The 19,062-nt window shown below is 42.2% G+C and overlaps 2 protein-coding genes across 4 annotated transcripts in view; both read right to left on the reverse strand.

Annotated features, from left to right (window-relative positions):
• Positions 1-3,229: 3,229 nt before the first annotated feature.
• On the reverse strand, positions 3,230-10,117 carry LOC109628375 (oligodendrocyte-myelin glycoprotein-like). 2 transcript variants are annotated; one of them, XM_069509975.1, is made up of 3 exons: positions 9,959-10,117; positions 6,547-8,818; positions 3,230-5,650 (listed from the first exon to the last, which is right to left on the reverse strand). In XM_069509975.1, exons 2-3 carry the CDS (start codon positions 6,552-6,554, stop codon positions 4,339-4,341), a joined length of 1,320 nt encoding a protein of 439 aa, XP_069366076.1. In that variant the 5' UTR covers positions 6,555-8,818; positions 9,959-10,117; the 3' UTR covers positions 3,230-4,338. The 2 variants fall into 2 exon arrangements, with proteins under 2 accessions (XP_069366076.1, XP_019941016.2); XM_020085457.2 differs by having other exon boundaries at positions 3,230-5,653; positions 9,959-10,116.
• A 3,618-nt stretch (positions 10,118-13,735) lies between these two features.
• Positions 13,736-19,062, reverse strand: part of ksr1a (kinase suppressor of ras 1a) — a 32,435-nt gene continuing 27,108 nt past the window's right edge. For both annotated transcript variants that reach the window (XM_020086065.2, XM_020086064.2), the window contains 5 exons: positions 18,606-18,739; positions 18,139-18,270; positions 17,327-17,462; positions 17,035-17,168; positions 13,736-15,456 (listed from right to left, as the gene is read on the reverse strand). In XM_020086065.2, coding sequence (XP_019941624.2) covers positions 15,450-15,456; positions 17,035-17,168; positions 17,327-17,462; positions 18,139-18,270; positions 18,606-18,739 — 543 coding nt within the window. In that variant the 3' untranslated portion in view covers positions 13,736-15,449. The remainder of the gene's footprint in view (positions 15,457-17,034; positions 17,169-17,326; positions 17,463-18,138; positions 18,271-18,605; positions 18,740-19,062) is intronic.

Below are 19,062 nucleotides of genomic sequence, written 5' to 3' on the forward strand. Positions count from 1 at the left end.
GCTCTGGCTTTGTTTTCTATCAGCCTCCTCCTTCCTTCCTCCCTCCTTTCCATTCCACTTTCCCTTTCCCCCCCTAACTGGCTGCCATCGTATATTTTCTCAGTTGCCAAACACTTCCTATTCTGCAACCACTGACCTTAATACTGACCTTGCCTTGTCTGTGCCATTGAGATGAGAATGAGAGATACCATATCCTCTGCTTCCCCCCACTTTGCTGCAGGGCTGAATTTTGCCTGTCTCATCAGTCTTCCGGCTGCTAGAGTACGCCTTGTTATTTCTTCTCTAGATTCCTACACATTTCACTTCACAGCTGATCAGCGCCAGAACTGCAAAACATCGCTCTCGGCCTAAAGAGATGGGTGAGCCTTGCTGTATGAATCCAAGCTGTCAATAAATGGACTGCTGAATGAACTGCGCTTATATATGGTGCTTAGCTTTACACTAAATGCCACGTTCATTAGAACATTCACACATACTCATACATCCCTGACTCAAGGACACCTCGACAGGGTTGGAGGAGCCGGGGATCGAACCAGCGGCCTATCTCCTGAGCCACAGCTGTTTCCAATACAAATCAATTTTATCAGAAAAACTTTATCTGCAGCATTTGAGCATTGGTTGGTTTGATACCAGCCTAATTCTTGGTTATAATTGATATTGAGATGCAAGTTTAGAGGAACTGAAACAGCCATTGTTTTAGCCACAAGAATGTGCGTCAGCTTTGGTTTGTCATGATGATGATGGTGCATGATAATGGGTCTATGTCAGATGCGTAGGCTGCTGTTTGTCTGCTGTAGTTGTCATGTTTTCCTCATGGTTAAGGTTTCCTAAAATGTCCCAAATTAGGTGCTTACAGTGTTTAGATGCATCTGTTTAAAATATTAACATTAGTTGGATGTAAGTTATCGATTATAAAGTCCTGTTATTAATTGGGTCAGTAAACGTGAATGCTTTGCTCCAAGATAAACCCACGTCAAAGCTTTTAGTTTTTTCACTTTTCTTCCTCTTTCCTTTTCAGAAGTCTTTGCCAAGAGTCTGTTGTGTCCTGGTGAGGAACACAGTCTCCCTCAGAATAATGTTTTGGGATAAACATTAATTTTTTTCCCTTCACCACAAGAGGGCACTTAGAGCACATGCATGCAATCATAAAAAAGAAGGAACTGTCATTTGTGTTTTTGTGACTCAGTCTGCTTGTGAATTCCCAGACACGGTACAAAGTGACAAGTCCTCGCTGTTTCTTTTTGCAAGGGTTGAGTCTAAAACCAAGCCCAGGTTCAGTGGCCACACTGACCCTCTGACCTCTCAGAGAGTGTGTGTGAGTTCCAGCCTTCTGCAGTGGAAAAACTGTTCTGTGTTTTCTGAACTGCCTTTAGTTCTGTGTGCAGTCTGAGGCAAGGAAATACAAACAAGACAAATCAGTTGGCTTGGTTTTGAGCCATCTTTATCAGAGGTGCTCTTCAAAACGAAAGATAATTGACTTTTTTAGCAACAAATATGTACAAAGTCTCCCAATGATTGCCTGCAGATTATAACATATATATTTTTATGTAGTCTATTGTTTGAAATCAGTAATAGATAAAGCTGATGGGGAAATTAAATGTAGGAGAACACAGGGGCATTGGCTACGGAGAAGTACACCGAGGCTGAGTCTTTTGTGGCTGAGAGAGGGGAGGCAGCTCACTCACAGGCCAGGCCGGGTCGAGAGATGAAGAGGAGGAGGAGGAGGGGGCCATGGCTGCAGTAAATGATGCTAGCTGTCTACACCTTGTCAGTTATCAGCAGAGGCCCGGAGAGAAATCTGACATTACTTTGTGTTGTCCACAGAGAAAATAATTGGCCAGCGGGCTGGCTCGCTAACACTCTCAGTACTCAGAGGAAGATGTTTTAAAGTTCGGCAGCTAAAGGCACACAGGAAGATAAAGAAACATTGAGGAAACTTAAATAAAAAATAGATAAAACACAAATGCTGCAATAAGGAGAATCAGAATCTCATAAATTAGGTTTATGGTTTATAAATCTGCTTCTGGCAAATGCTGGAAAGAAATTTCAATGAACTTAATTTTTACTGTTAGATAGGTAATAATTGATTGAATGAAGATGCAAGTTGAAAAAGAGCCTAAACTGAGAATTGAGGGGAGAAATGAAAGTTAACTTTCTCTCAGCCTTGAGTCATAGTTATAAATAAACAGCACACTCACCGCTTGTTTCTGTCTGGTTCGGCTTGTTTCCAGGCTATAAATATGTAGAATTTATCAAGCAGGTGTTTGATTTTGCAGAGTGACGGCTGGTGAGAGGCAAAATGATCAGATGTTGTTGTTCACGCTCTCTGACTTTTATGATATTGTTCTTTATTCCATCAATCTAAAGATTGATATCTTGGTTAAACTATTCAACTAGTCTTCCCCCTCCCCACAGCTGAATGTTATTTATCTTCTGTCGGTAACATATGTATACAAGGGAATGCATTTTATTCTCCATTTCAATTCAACGCTCCATGGCGAGCTATTCAGGAGCGAACCATGGCCCAACTGGCATAACATCAGATGTTGATCATTCACTGTGTGGGTGGTAACAGTGACTCCATATTGCTTTTTCTAGGCTGTGCCTGGCTGAACCACAGCAGCGTCACCTGTTCACAGGCTCTCACTTCCCTGTGCCACTCTGTGCCAGGAGGGAGCCGTGGCGTCTCTGTCACAGATGTTCCTGCATGTGAGATTTTCTTGCTTCTCTTCAAGGCATCAATAAAGGTCTTACAGAGAGCAAGCATTCTGAGGGTCTCTCTGATCAGAGCAAGTTATTATTTCTAATCCTGATGTTGGAAATGATATTTCAGATTGATTACTCAATGACCAGCAGATAAGACTGTGTTTGTTCTGGGCAGTTTCCATGTGTGATGGACTGTGAGGCAAAGTCTGACGTGAATCAATGTTTTTTTGGGCTTGTAGAGTGAACCGACCCTTGACAAATAAGATTAAAAACAAATCCTTTCCTGCTAATTGAATCTGAATAAGCTACAGTTTGATGTGTTTGATTTTCAGCGTTGAGCAACTGCAGCCCTCATGAGGTTTGACACCTACTCTATGTCAAAGACTCATGGGAGATGTAGTTGTTGAGTACTAAAAATAAAACTGAAGTGTGTCTGGCCTCTCTTGTGAGACTTACTCCCTGTGAACGGATTCAAATCAAAATCAAAACCACCAGAATGAACAAAATATTCAAACAATTATCAAAAGGTGTAAGTGACTGAGCACATTTTATTTAACTTTACAGAAATCATCCCGGAGACGTATCGAAAAGTAAACACATTCCTCTTCAGTTTGTCGAATGCAGCTGGCTGTAATGCATCTCCTGCTATTCCGGGAACATTATGTGAATGTATTACTGTGAAGTAAAAATGTGCACGCCGGCACATCACTGCCATTTCCACTTAAAATGCAATCAGGATTTGAATATCTTAACATTTCACACAAATAAGCTGAAAATGTCTTGTGCTTTAATGCTCTGCAGCAATATAGCAGTAGGTTAGCATTCCTGGAACGTTCAATCACCATGCAGATAATTTTCACGAGCGCCACTGAATCATGAAGGACACTTAAGTCGGCGATGTGATCAAAATACAGACGCGCTACTCAGGAGTTTGTTCAAGATAGTGACACAGCATTGTCCATTTGTTTGGCCTCTGCTCCGCAGAGTCTATGCAGCTTCCTGTTATATACATGCCATGACTACTTTATTAAAAACACCACCCAGAGAAGGCTGCTCTTGTGGTGTGTGATATGATTTCTCACATGAAACAAGCAGGCATAGGGATCAAGGACATCTAGGAAAATAATCTGAATCATCCAAAGGAGTAAATTAAGGCTCTGAGTATCATATATTTGCCAAAGAAAAAATAATATAATAACAACATGACAATATCAGCCAACAGTTGTAGAAAAATGGGAAAAAAAAAAAAAAACTTGTATGCTATAGCTTGTACCAGAAAAAACCTCAGTCAGCCTTGAAATATGGACTGTAGTTGCGGATGAGCACCACGGCCACATTCAGTTACATAATAAACTGGTAGCTGAATGTATAGTGCCATCATGTGCTTAGCTGTATTCATTACAATGTTATTTCTTTTTTAAATCTGTGACATTCAAGAGGAGGCCTTGTGACCTTATTATTAAGCATACTCAGCATAGCAGGAATTATGACACGGATCCTAAAGTCATTTCTATTGTAAGTGGTGCTTTTTTTTGCTGGAGAATGATGGTGATCTACAAACTACATCAGTGGTTTGTTTCTGTAAACTAAAATTCAGGCTAATCACTCAGTGGTCAGTCTTCTCTCTCTCTTTCAGAGCACATGGAGAATGAGAAGCAGAAGCCCCAGGTTGTGAAGGAGAGGCAGCAAGGAAGAGCAGGGGCCGCTGTTGTTGACACCCCTCGGGTGGGACTGATTCGGCCTCCTCACACTCCTGGTGCGAAGCGTGGTGGTTTTTTTTGTTTGGGTGAAAGGGCTCTCTGTGGTAAAGAATCTGTCTGTGGCCAGGGTCATGTCAGACCTGATGGGTATTTCGTCAATGATGCTCGTGTCAGAAAAAGAGGATGTGAGTGAGTCAGTGGGTGAGTCTCCGTCAGTGCCAGGAAAGAGATGAGGATGAGTATGGAGCATGTGATCCTGGATGCTTATTGATGTGTCTGTGAATGGGTGCTGTTCCATCAGGGTATGTGGGGGAGCAGAAACAGACAAGTACCACCACTCTGTAATGCCAGCCCCCGGGGGCAGGGAGCTGACATCCTCGGCCCCCGCTGCCAATGCGGGCAGGTTGTAGGAGGCAAAGTGCCACCCTCCAGTCCTGGTAGGCAGCACCCCTCCACAGACTGACTGGGTGTGGCAGGGGCAGCCCAGGACATGGGCAGGGGTATGCTGAGTCCAGGACAGTACATAAGTGATGTCGTCGTAAAGGTGACAGGCCCAGGGGTTGTTGCCCAGAGTGATGGCTCTGAGTGATGTCATCTTGTCCAACACTCCAAAGGGCAGTGTGGAAAAGCGGTTAGCGTGCAGGTAGAAGTGAGTCAATCTGGGCAGCCGGTCCAGGGAGCCGGGCAACACCTTCACAAGCAAGTTGTGCGAGAGGTCAATAGCCTCCAGGTGCATGGGCATGTTGGTGGGCAAAGTCCAGAAGTGGTTGTGACTCAGGTTTAGGGTGCACAGATTGATCAGCGTGTTGTTGATGAAGGTGGCCCGCTCCAGCTTGTTGTTGGAGAGGTCCAGAAATCGCAGGTTCCATTGATAGACTGTGTCGTTCTTGTCCAGCATTTGGAGGCGGTTGGAGGTGGCGTGGAGCTGCCAGAGAGAGCGAGGCAAGCCGGCGGGCAGGTGGCTGAGCCGGTTGTGAGACAAATCAAGGATGCGGAGATGGGTGTACATGGTGAGCCGATGGTCTAGGTTTTGGAAGCGGTTGTGGGACAAGTTGAGGGAGCGCATGTTGTGCTGCAGGCCATCGGGCAACTGCCTTAAACCCCTCCAGGAGCAGTCGACCTCCCTATGGCTGCGGCTGCAAGAGCACATGGAGGGACACACGGCCAGGATGTGCGACCCAAGCAACGACACAACCAGTAGACCCAGGAGGGCGGCTGTAGGGGAAATCCTCAGGAGATCATACCTGCTAAAAAAAAGGCAAGGGGGCAAGGATATTAGTGTTTGTCCTACACAGCATCCACTACCTCCAAAAGTCAAACTGCCCCTGTGCTTGGTGAATACAGGAAACACACTTTTATCACTTGCAGGAGAAGCATGGTAACCACTTCTTTATAGCTCCACCCTCTCTTTCTCCCTCTCTTTTCTCTCACACACACACACACAAACTATGCACTGTAATGTGTCTGCCCCTTTTCCCTGTGATCATTTGCCCCTGGATGTTCATTGGTTGAGGCTAAGGGGATAACTGCAGCTGTTTTTAAATATGCTATATACATTTTAAATTTCTCTTGTGTTGCATGCATATTGTACATGCACACACTGGCTGTCCAAAATTGTGTACTTTCCATGTAATATGTACATTACATGCAAAGACTGACTCAGCAGGCATGTATTAAGGATGCAGCAGCAGCAGCATTTTTATGCACCATTAGCCCTGGATTGAAATGTGTCTCTAATAACTGATAAACGTTCTTGCTGATGTGTAAGAGGATATTCTAGTCCTTTTAAAAAAAAAGAAATCATTCATTCATTCACTGCAAAGGATGAGAAATCCCTGGAGTCATTTTCCCTGGCATCAGTTTGCGTGTTCAGTCATCAGTGGTTGTCAGTGCAGTCAGTCCTATGGTCTCAGAGGAGCACAACTAGCTCAATAGATGGGTTTTAATATTGACTCCACAGAGGACTCATGCATCAGCTGGTCCAAAGGCAGGCAGAGAAAAAAGAGAGAGAAGGCAGCCAGTAGTACTGCACTGCTGAAACAGCAGTATACTGTATGTGAGCCAGGGTGCGACAGAATGTGTGTGTGTGTTTGTGTGTGTTTGTGTGTGTAAAGAGTCTTTACATCTGTTCATAACTTACCTTCTCATCTTATCATTCCAGTGACTTTTCTCTCCTTGCTCCTCTCTCCTGTCCTGCTGTGAAGCTAAGGACCAGCTGCTGCTCTGCTGAAGGTGAATTTTCTTCTCCCCTCACAGAATTGGACTCTTGCTCACTTCACTTGTCCAGTGCAGTTCTTTTTTTTTTATGAGGCTGCCCTCTCCCTGCCTCCCCTTGCGTTGGTCCTTTTTGTCCTCTTTAAAGAAGCGAGAGTTGATATTGCCTCTTGTATGTGGATCTTTATTGTTAGCGCGACCAGGCACTGCAGGCTCTGTGTGCTTACTCTTGTGCTGTACAAGTGCAGAGATGGGAGGGGTGGGGTGTTGGTATTGGGAGGGGTGGGGGGTGAGGAGAAATGGAGCGCATAATGGAGGGGGTCCCCTGCATTCAAGGCTGCTTCAAGGGAAACTCCTCAGCTCATTTTAAATGTAGCAGCTTGCAAGAATGAATTGTGCATTTAAAGTGACAGATATCATTGTGGTTTGATCAATGTACTAATTTCAATTATCAGTTATCACCTAAATCACAACCACCCCTCTGGAAAGTATCCTCTCACACTCAGACTGTGCTGTGATTGGCTGTTATTTTCCCTGTGTTCATTTTAGAGGCTGTCACAAAAAAACCTCAAAAGATTTATTGCAGAGGACTGTCCTTCACTGCAGCTTCCTACCTGTCATCAGCAATAAAGCCAACTCTCCATCCTGCACTGCATTGCTGTACTCCTAGCACACACATCACCCTCACTGCTCAGGGACAGATGTTTGATGCAGATGTTGATCAGGATTTACACTTATGAAATTGAAATGCAGCTGAGAGGACAGACTCTGTATTCATTTTGTGCCTCTTTTGCAACACATTTGTTATTTCCTCACCCGCCTCCTCTCTCTCTGTGCTTTCCCCTCCTGCCTGGAGGGTTTAGATTCAGGCCCAGCTCATGCAGAGGCTGCAGTGCCCTGACAAGGGAAAACTATACTCAAAGACTTTTCAATAAAAGGTGCACATCCATGGCGACGTCACACGCAAGTGGTCGGTAAAATATCTGCACAAGGCGGCGGAAGCCACTCCTTATTGGTTCTTTGAAAAGGACTTTTGTGTGTCTTTTGTCACCCCTGGCCGAGGTGAAAGAGAGCGTTCTCTTGGAGTTGAGTGGCACTGCCCGGAAGAGGCACATTCTCTGCTTGCTAATTAAGTGGTTCTCTCTCTAATACACACACACACACACACACACACACACACACACACACACACACACACACACACACACACACACACACACACACACACACACACCTGCACGCATGCACACTTGTCTCTCTATGGTTGTGAGAAGACACACAATGACATAATCCCCCCCCCCATCCCCTAACCCTAAATCTAACCCCTACCCCTAACACCTAGACTTAACCCTCAAAAAGGCCTTTGAATTTATGAGGACAAGCCAAAATGTCCTCACACACACACACACACACACACACACACACACACACACAGCTACACTGCTACACTTCACCCTTTGGATCCTCAGAGGGGGAATCAGTAGTTTCCCCCTGCGGCTTTGAGGAGGAGGATTTTTCAGTGACAGGCGTCTCCTTCTTATTCTCTTCACCGCTGTCTTTCACCTTCTTCTTGTTCTCCTCTCCCATTTGTCCATCCACGTTTACCTTGGTGCCCTCTTCCTTGTTAGCACCATCACCCACGGCCTCCTGTTGTTCACTCAAGTCAGCCATCAACACATTGGTCTCTTGGGCCTCCAGATCTGATCTGCTTTTGTTCTTCTTGGCAGTTCCCATCCAGTACTCAGAGTTGCTGATCAGGTCAGCGTCGCCGCTCAGTGTCTTGAGGCGTCTGCTGAGATGGATCACCTTACACGACAACATCAAACAGGTGACCAGCAGGACGAAGCAGACTATGATGACTATGCCACTCACCAGGTAGAGTGAGTGACACTCCTTTCTATAGAAAGGAATGTTTGGGGTGACAGTGGTGGAGGTGGAAGTGGTGGTGGTGGTGGTGGTGGTGGTGGTGGTGGCCGTGCGCTGGGGGACAGGTATAGGTGCAGTGCTGTGACTGCTGGAGAGCAAGGAGACACTGGTGAGCGTCTCGGTGCTCTTCAGGTTGCTGGCCTCAGACATGTTGCCAGCAGTGGTGGAGTTTTCAGCTGAGGGTGAGTGAAAAGTTTCATTGTCATCAGCTCCACACAGTGCAGCCAGGACTGAGCAGTAAAACAGGAGGAGGAGGCCGTTCATGTTGGTATCTGAGCACACGAGGAAAAGCAGGTGAAATTTTGATTAAAAAATTCTATTAGCATTGATTATTTTCTCATGATTGCAACTGATTTTAATTAAACGTTAAACTATTGCACAGAGCAATGAATATATGCAGCCCTGATAGATTCTTGCTTTTTAAAAGCTACGAAATTTAGATGACAGTGAGCGGAAGGTTCTGTTCATTATGATGCATTCTCATGGAAATCAAGCATCATTATGACCTCGCAGCAGTGGAAACCATCTGCTGCCTTTTAAATAATAAAATACTAAATTCATTTAGTGTGATCCTATAACACTGATTTAGTTTTGAATTTATAGATAAGATGCTGATATTGTTTCATTTCTACTTAAATTGTTGATAAAGTTTTGTAGTTTCTCTCAATGGTTTAAGTCTTCAGTGTCCATCATCAGTTTAAAAGCATTGTGTGAATAGTCATAAACAAATAATTGTTATTTTATGTCACTGAAATTGAAGTAATTAAACACATCATGTTATAAATAGTAAGAAAATAGCAAAAATCTGATTTATACAAACAGAATATCTAAGCCATTCAATAAGACTGTATGTGTTAGCATTTATTCTCTCTTCTTCATTATATCATCAATATCATTGATATTATATTTTTATAACTGTTTTCACAGCCTTCACAGTAAGAGACATTATTAAAATGTATATCACAAATAACGTTGTTGTTTGTTTAGATTTTAATTTATAGGGAAGATGCTGATAAATTTCTCTCTCTCACTTCTACTGAAACTCTCAATAAAGCTTTGTACAACGTAGTTCCTGTCTGAATGAGTAACTTTGTTTCTATTAAATCTCAAATTCTGTTGTTTTCAAAAGGAGGAACTGTGATTCTTTACAGATTTCATCACTTTTTCAGAAGTATAGACATGAATACATAATTGTAATTTTATGTCCCTGAAACTTAAGTAACCAAAAATGTTGTTAATCAAAAAGAATTTAAAAAAAATCTAAATAAAAAGTAAAATAGATATTATCAAATTTAAAAACAATTCAACAAACAAACTATAAATAGGTGTTAACACAGTGATAATTACTATTAATCTTAAACTGGCAGGTTTGAAAGTAAAATTATGTATCAATAAAAGATGTAATCACTCACACTGTTCTTGATATCGATGCCAGACGACCGAAGTTTTGTCCGAATAAATACAATGAAGCTGTGATGTAAGTGTAGAGAGATCAGGGATGTGTTAACCATCTGTGAGAGAATGACAGTAAATTCAAATTAATGGAATGCTTGTGAAGTAGTCTCGCTTCTCCATTTGCTCTATAAGAAGAGAGGGAAGTGGCTTTTGGTGTCGTGTGGTTGGTCACACAATGCATCAGTTGAGTGACTATAAAAAGTTGTGGGTACACGTTCGCACAAGAAGCTCACGACACATCGAATTTATAAAATGCAGCCCAACTTGCACACATCTGCTGCTTTTGTTGCCGTCTACGAGTTTTTGCCTGAGCCACATACGCCACAGATGACTTGATGGAGTGCATCTCTGAAGCTGTGTCACTTAATACATGTGGCAAAAAAAAATTAAGTGTAGAAAATATACTTAAGGTCAGATCCAAATATAAGTAAGAGGCCATGTTCAACATCAAGGCCCTCTCATGTACGTCTGTGTTGCCACGGTGAAGTGAAACCACAAATATTATTCGTAATTTCTGTTGATTGCAATAGCATATCATATTTTTGCAGTTTCCTCTGTAACTGCTCATTTGTGTTTCCTGTCAGATTTAGTCATTTCCGCAGCACGTCTGCACACGTGGCAAAGTGAAAAGCTTAATTTGCAAAGTTACCTCTTCCCTGCAGGCGACACCAGCAACATCCACGACAGCATTCAGTGCCCAGCACACTCTAGGCTCTCTTAAGTATCTGTATCTTTCTGCAGGGACTCAATCAAACGCGTCAGCATGGCGGCTTCCTGCTGTGGTCTTTCGTCACCGAGCTGTTTATCAACGTGGCCATCCAAAAGAGAGGGCAGTAAATCATGAACGACATGAACACAAATCTGTGATGCAGATATCGGCAGGCGTCTTGTTATTCTTGTTCAGACAGAAGGATGGAGGCAAGGTCACGAGTGCGCATGACTAATGTAACAAAGAGGGTTATAAATTACCGTGGCTGACTGAACGTAACAAGTTGATATGCTGTCATAAAACCCAACATAAATTCATTTATTCACACCACACTGACCAGGATCAGTTCTCTGTCATTACACACCAGCAGTTGTTACAGATGCTCAGTAAACGCAGTGAATATCCAGTAAAATATTTGAAAAGTGTCGTCTTAAGGGGCAGTTTTTAACAACAGTTGAAGAGGGAAACATCTCAAATTTTTTCCAATTAAAATGACAAATTCTAAATTGACCCACAGACTGTAAATCAAATTTTCAGCCCACAACCTTCAAAATAACTGTGCCAGTCTTGTGACCCCAGCCATTCCATGTGGTGCTGTACATTAACCTGCTGTGACTGATACTGTTGCTAATCTGTCATAAACATCATCCTTATCATAAAGAAAATAAAGAGATAAAGAAAATCAGGTGATTATTTGGATGGTAACTATTTTTCTGTAGCTTTTGTAACATTACTGGCTGAAATATTTATTTTACATCCTGGAAACCATCTTGTGACTCTCTTTCTGTGTCTCACGACCCCCTAGAGGGTCCCGACCCCTAGTTTAGAAACCAAAACGTACTTTTACCAAATTGCTTTTACTTGATTGTTGTTTTTTGCTATTACTTGAATAAACTGTATCATTTTCTTTTGCTACAACTTTTAATAAGTTATTAACCAACATTGTTTCAGTTAATTCTGCTCCTTTCTGGAGGAAGAAGAGAAGGAGGAAGAAGAGGGCATCATCAAGTTAATAATAATGAGGAAGTGAGATCAATAGAAATACAGATGACATCACCTCCACATCACCTTTCCTTGATTAATGGAAAGTCCCATTTGTATAGAAATCAATCTCAGTCCTGCGTGTTTGTCCTCACGGCCTATCAAAGTACATTTGTGCTTGTTTGTGTATATGTGACACCTTTTTTTGTCTGTGTGTAACTTCACCCACCATAAATAACTGACCTGGTGGATGTGATGGTGGACAGCCTCATTAAGGAAAATCCCAAGACCATCAATTGATGGCTGACAGGTGGAGTTGTGGGTTCAGCAAATGTCAAAACAGCCAAGTGAAAGCTCTCTCTATCTGTCTCTCTCTCTTCCTGTGTGTGTGTGTGTGTGTGTGTGTGTGTGTGTGTGTGTGTGTGTGTGTGAGACACCCAGGTTTCACAATAAACTTGCTGACAAATGTATGTTGGCTCCTCTGTGAATTTGTAGCCTTCCACAGTTCTAACTTTCACATGAGTTTGTATTATCAGGTTTGGTTTTAAACTGGCACCCAGGATAGAAAGAACATTTTGTTTTCCGGCACACGAAACACTTTCCCTTCGCCAAATACTGGTCACGTGACCTGGTACCAGTTGGAGTCACAGAGCTCTTAGTCGCAGCAGAGGATACAAGGTCCTTTCTTTTCTGCTGGATTGATACCAGTGTTCAGAATCAATCCATCATTCTTATTATTCAAAGCCACACTTAGGGATGCAGCCTTACTGATAACAGCCTTCAAGGTCTGAATCTGAGCAGCATTTCTCATTTTCGTGACAGCTCCCAAGGCCTTGTATTATAAACTTTTGATAGATTCGTCTCTGAAAAGCTGCCTCAGCAGAAAGGTGAGAAAACAAGGCAAACAGTTTTCCTCTGAAGCTTGTGAAGCAGTTCTGAAAGCTGATAATCCAGAGAACTTCTTCTAAGTGCAGATTCACTGACTTTTTTTCCCCTCGCTATTATTTGTGGAGCGGCTTCAGACAGTTTGCGTGACAAACACACAAGTTCCAGATGCAGGAGATCGTAGTACGCTCTCACACAAGCTCAATCGGTTGTTAATTAAAATAGAGATGACACTTTCACACCTGAATGATGCATGACACAAATAAATGCAAACCATGCCACAAAAACTGTCTGACCAAAGCTGATCTAAAATGTGCACAACCTAAAATAAAAAAACACACAGCTGCCTCACAGTTTTGGTTCAGACCAAACAACTCTCTGTAAGGTTTCTGTGCCACCTAGAGGAAGCTGCTGCAAGCGTTTCCACAACCTTCTCCTCAAAAGGCCTCAGGGAGAAAGAGCAATCTAGTTTTTCTATTTATAGGAGCTAAACCCACCCGATGTGCTCTCAATATGTAAATAAGCTTTAGCCTCTTCCTACACATTTCAGTGTGATTCCTTTTTGTCCTCGTGAGACAACAACCAGCCTATTCTCTCTCAATTAAACACTTGCCCAGACCCATTGATTAGTTGGACAAATGTATTGTTTGTTAGTGTATGTGCTTTGACTTCTACAGGTTCAAGCCACACATCTTGATCCCAGTTTAATAACTGTCTGTAATCACCATTACAGAACTTCTTCTGTTCCTTAAAATAAAAAATAAACAAACTAAACATGCTTACCTCCTCCAGGGCCTGCCAGTCCTCTTAATCACTCAATGTCAAAGTATCAAAACGCAATATGCTTGCATGTAAAAGAAAGTGGAAAAAAATAAGTTGCGTGGAAATTCGTCCTGTAGATTTTCTAGAAACAAACAAACCAACGAAAAAAACATAACCTCCTTGGCAGAGTTAAAACTGCAAATAAATGAAATCTGCATATTTTTACAACATTTATAAAATGTCCTGTTCTTGTCTGTATTTTTCTCTAGATTTCTTCAAAATTTAAATTCCAATTTAATTAATTATTATTTATTTTGTACCTTAAAGATGCTTCAGTTAGTTTAAATTCTTTGCACTATTTCACCTCAGGATATAAATAACAGCCTCCATTCTGTTGTTACATGACAAGCCTCATTTTATTGTCTTCCATGGATGAAAACAGAAACTGTGTGAACAGAACAGTAGTCACATGCAATACAAAAATATGAATTTTTACAGGAACATAAAAAACATGTATTGGCCCATTCTAAAAATTGTACAGCTTTTATACAGTATTTTTTATACATGAAAAAAATATAAATATATACACATCTGTAATAGCCATAGCAGTACCTATTCAAAAATGTTGTGATGTAGTTTACATATAAAATGTTTGTACAAATATTAGAAGAATCATGTTAATTTGCTATACATTAAATAATGTATGTACAATTGGATTATACAACACGACATTTACTGCAGTCTTTCACAAAAACCAACCCGACGTATTCCGACACTGGACACTCACTCACTCAGTCGCACGTGCACACGCACACACACGCACACGCACACACACCACATAAATACAAGCACCCCAACTGAAGCCAGCAATCACAAACAGTATGCACAAGCGCGCACAAGAGGTAATGTTTTAGGAAGATATAGGACACTTTTGCGCCAGGTTCCTGATTTATCTTTTTTCTTTTTTGCGCAGACTGAAATCACTCAACTCCTCAACAGGAGGATCTTTCCAAGGAACTCACATTCTCATAAAGTGCACTTTACACTTCAATGGATGGACACTATTATAAAAAAAAACTCTTTAATCATAAATAACCAGCATTATTCTCTTCCCCATGTGGATTGTGGATGATGAAGGGGATATTTCGCTTTGTTTCTTTTCACGTCAACTCTAGCATCTTCATCTGTGCCGTGTTTTCAAAATGCATCCAATAAAACAGTGAATATAACAGGTTATGCTCCATAAAGACAACATACGAGTGAGCATATAACACTGTCCGAGCCTCTGAGACCATCACAAGTATAAAAGAAAAAAAACACTGCAAATATGACGATTTAAACCCAAACTGAACAACAGCGACAACCAGAAACTGAGTTAGTGATTATTTTTCTCCTGTAGACAAAGTGCATATTGTGTCTGGACATGGGGCAGTCAACATGTCGGCAGACGCCGTCACACACAAGCGTGAAATAACCGAGGGAGAGGAGCAGAGAGGCAGTCGCTTTGAGAAGATATAACTCAAGCCTGTCAGACGCGTGTCAGACCCTCGGGGAAAACATAGATAAATGACGTGGTCCGTTTGGAGTGAGGGTTCACTTTACGTCCAGCGGTGTGCATGTGTGTGTGTGTGAGATTATTGAGAACGACCACAATCACAGCAGCGCAGCAGAGAGAAAGGTGAGCGGGGGGCGGAGGACAGGGAGCGACCATCAGCAGGCACGGACCACGGCGCCACCAGTCAGTCTCAGCACAGACACCAGTAACTCACAAGCCTCAGAGAGACGCACAACTTCACAGAAACAAAAACCAAAAAAAGGGGGGAAAGGCGAAGAGATATGAGACGAAAAGGAGGGAAAGCACGGAGGATGGTGGTGGTGGTCGTCCCGCTATCTCCCCCCCTCGCCCCCGACCCTGCCACGCCTCAGTCCACCAATCATCTCTAAGGAAACGCAGCGGTTAGACACGGAAGATCAGACCGTGGATTAGTGGAAGCAGTGTCTGTTTTCAGGCAGAGGCAACGCTTTGTTCAATCCTGTAAGAGTTAAGGATTCAGGAGCATGCAAGGCAGACCCAGGCTTTGTTGTGCATTGCTTATGTTTCAGTGCACCGGCTACAACCTAGATTAGAAAAGAGAACAAGAAGAAAAAGACGAGGGGAGAGCAAAGGGAAAAACACAAACGTTAGACGGTTAGTGGAAGTGAAGAGAGCATCATTTGAAAAAGCAGCAAGATATTACACAAATGTTGATTAGTTGGAGTATGTAAAAAAAAAAAGGTCAAGCTTTTAAAGTGGAATCCAGAAGACGATACATTTAAGTATTTTGATGTCCTCTTTAGGTTTTACTTTTAAAAGGAAACCATCATCCAGCTAAACAAAACTAACATTTAACCACACAGGATGTAAAGTGAAGCCCTGAACTACTGATTTAACATTAGCAATACTGAAGGTCACATGTTAGAGCGAACATGACACGGGTCGTCAGGAAAATGCAAATCATAAAGAAAAAGCAGAAAGACAGTAGGATACATGGTGTGAAAGCAAGGCTGGAATGGAGGCATGTAAATAAATGTGATGGGTGTGTTTGCAGAAACTGAAAAGAATGATACGCTGCTCTGGCAATGAAGAGCACAAACTCCTAAAAGTAAAAAACCTTTAGGAGTTTGTCCAAAAATTCTCTTTATGTCCTATTTATATATTTTTTCCTCTGCCAAGGTTGTAATGTTGACATTTAGTCGTCTGTATTACAACAGATTACCATGAAACTTGATGGAAGCAGGTGCCATTACATGTTTTTGTGAGGATCCAGATTTTTTTTGGAACTTTCTCTAAACTGCGAGGGGGATTTTTCAACATTTTACTTGATTTCTCAGATGATAATATATGGATCTCAAGCATTACGGGGGATTGATATTTATAAATGTGGGACATGTTAGAATTGCAGTCTTCTGAGTGTAATTCAAATTTGTGCATGTTTTAAATTCTGTTTTAACTTGGTCCTTTCACACACTGGACAGTTAGTGTCAGCTTAAGATGAGGATGTATCATAAAATGGCCTGTGCTTATATTTTGATGACAGGAAGTACAAAGAAATGTGTCACACATGCATGAGGAAAGAACATAATAAAAATATATATGTATCATTTTGTCGCTTTGTACATATGTCATATAATTTCTTTTTGCTCTTCCTGACTGCATCTGAAAAATCATCCATGACAACCACTACCCAATGACAGACTACTTAAAAGAGATGGTTACAGTATTTCTGCTTCATTTCAGTGTCGTGTGATGAAGAATAAATTAAACTTTAAAATTCACATCTAGTATAAAAAGCAAAGTTCACATTTCATTTGAGAGCATGCAACAGCAGCTGAGACGATCCACAGTGCAGTGACAGTGCATTCAGTCATGTGTGGTGCTGAAGAGAAACTATGACATATAACCGTTCAAACCCATTTATATTATCTTATCATGTACAAAATATATCCATCTACTATCCTTTTATATATCTCATCTATAAATAAGACTAAATAAATAAGACCCCAAGGCTGCGTCAGTCTCACTACAGGGATCGTCATTATTATCAGACCATTGTACCACAAGGAATCAGAAGATGCACTAAAAGGACGAAGGAAGACTTTTGTTTTGTTTTCACGTGTCCAGTGTCTTCACATCGTCCTTCATTTCTGGATACCTACTCTGCAGACTTCCAGAAGTGTCCAGGGTGGGACAGCCTGCGGTTGAGTTTGGGCAACTTCTCCAGCATGTCGGCCAGCTGGGTGAAGGTCGGCCTCTCTCTCAGGTCATACGCCCAGCAGGCGGAGAGGATCTCCTGAGGCGACCACAGAAAAACAAACACCGAGGGTCAATCTTTGCACTACCTTGATATCTCAGCATCAGTGAACTGTGGTGGATTATTTGCCGGCTCTTGTACATGAAGGATAAACATTTGCGTATCTGAATGACTGACACGCTTCTTACTCTACTCACAGTGACCTCCTTGCCCAGGCTGATCTCGGCCAACACCTTCTTGATGCCCTCTCCGCTCCCCACCTGCCAGATGGTAGCTTCCACATGCTGATTGGTGATTGGCCAGTCCCTTGCTTGAAGCTCATACCAAATGGTGCTGAAAGAGGAGGGGGGGGGCAGAGGTTTGATTACACTTCAATAGTAAAATAAGCTCCTCTAGGTCTTCATAGCTTGGAGGAGACATTCTTCTTCAGTGTTTCTTTCCTCTTGTAAGACTAAATATTTGTTTTTTATCCATGTGTTTGTTTTTTGGTGCAGATCCAAATAAATGGGCTGATCTTGGACTTTTGAGAACTGTCTCTGCAGGTTTTCACACAGAATTCATTCAATCTGCGGCAGTAGTGGAGGTGCACGTGCATGAATCGAAGACAATGTTGGATAATGTTAGAGAGAGAACTGTGACACATGCCACTGCAGTTAAAGCTACGAGGTCTGACAGTTTGCCTGGACAGTCACCAGTTTACGGAAGTCCTATTTCCCAGCATTTGCTAAATGTATGCCTAGCGACTACTCTGGCACGTCCCCTAACAAAGCTGAGGCTGACGTTTCCTACATGCATTGAACCAATCACAGCAAGGTGGGCCAGCTTCATCGGGAGGAGGGGCTTAAAGTGACGGGAGTTAAAAACAGCAATGGACAGTATGTGGAAAGATTAAAGCATATAAACCTTGTCAAGTAATACCCCAAATTGCAATGATGAACTAGAATATGAGTACAATATGTATTTTTTATATTTAAGTTATCTACTGTGTTTGTGAGTGGGCTGAGCTTACCCAAAGGCGTACACATCCGCTGCGGTGGAGAACGGAAGGCGGTCCTCATTGTTACCTGGACTCATCCTGCGCACAATCTCTGGTGCCAGATAACAAATCCAGCCATGTGGAAGTTTGAGTTTATTCTCACGCCTGGAAAAAAGAAAGGTGCACACTTTTCAGTAACAAATCAAGTGGAGTGGAAAAATCAACACAAACCCATCTCCAACTACTGGGTAAAAAGATGGCTACACATGAACACAAGGGAAGAATGAGATGAGCGAGGTGTGTGTTCATAATGTACATAAAAGACAAAGAGTGCAAGAAATTATTTAGTTTTCACGATCAGGAGATTTTTAGGAAGACGCCTGCAGGACTCAGCAGTTATAACCAATCACTAGACTTCCACAGGTAACAGCAGTGTGGAGTGAACAGCCGTTCAGCTGAGGGTGTGTTTTTACTGCCTATCGAGTGGTGGTGCCTCTCACCTCCCTTCCTGAACGACCCCAGAGATCCCAAACAGCCCGAAGTCCGTGATGATGACTTTATTGGTGTCGTGAAAGACGTTCTTGGACTTCAGGTCCTTGTGAACGATGCCTTTGGCGTGCAGATAGCCCATTCCCTGCACCAGAGGACAAACGGTGGCAGATCATTAAGTGCTGTCATACTGGTTAGATGTTGAAGCAGACTTTAATGTGTGTGTGTTCGAGCTGCTTCTATTCACATTTTTTACCTTTCAAAAGTGAACACAAGATTTTGCTAGTGAATGTTTGTACAAGGAAGTTTGCTCAATATATTTTATTCCTTGTGGAGACTTTTTTCCTGTGGCTTTGAATGCAAGAGCACAATGAAAGATATATTCCAAAACTGAGAAATATTTAATAGATTTGGTTTAGCTGTTATAATGATACAGATATCCTGTTTCTTTAATAAGGATATTTCTCG

This window comes from Paralichthys olivaceus, chromosome 15 (assembly GCF_024713975.1).
Source record: "Paralichthys olivaceus isolate ysfri-2021 chromosome 15, ASM2471397v2, whole genome shotgun sequence".
In the NCBI taxonomy this organism is placed as follows: domain Eukaryota; kingdom Metazoa; phylum Chordata; class Actinopteri; order Pleuronectiformes; family Paralichthyidae; genus Paralichthys; species Paralichthys olivaceus.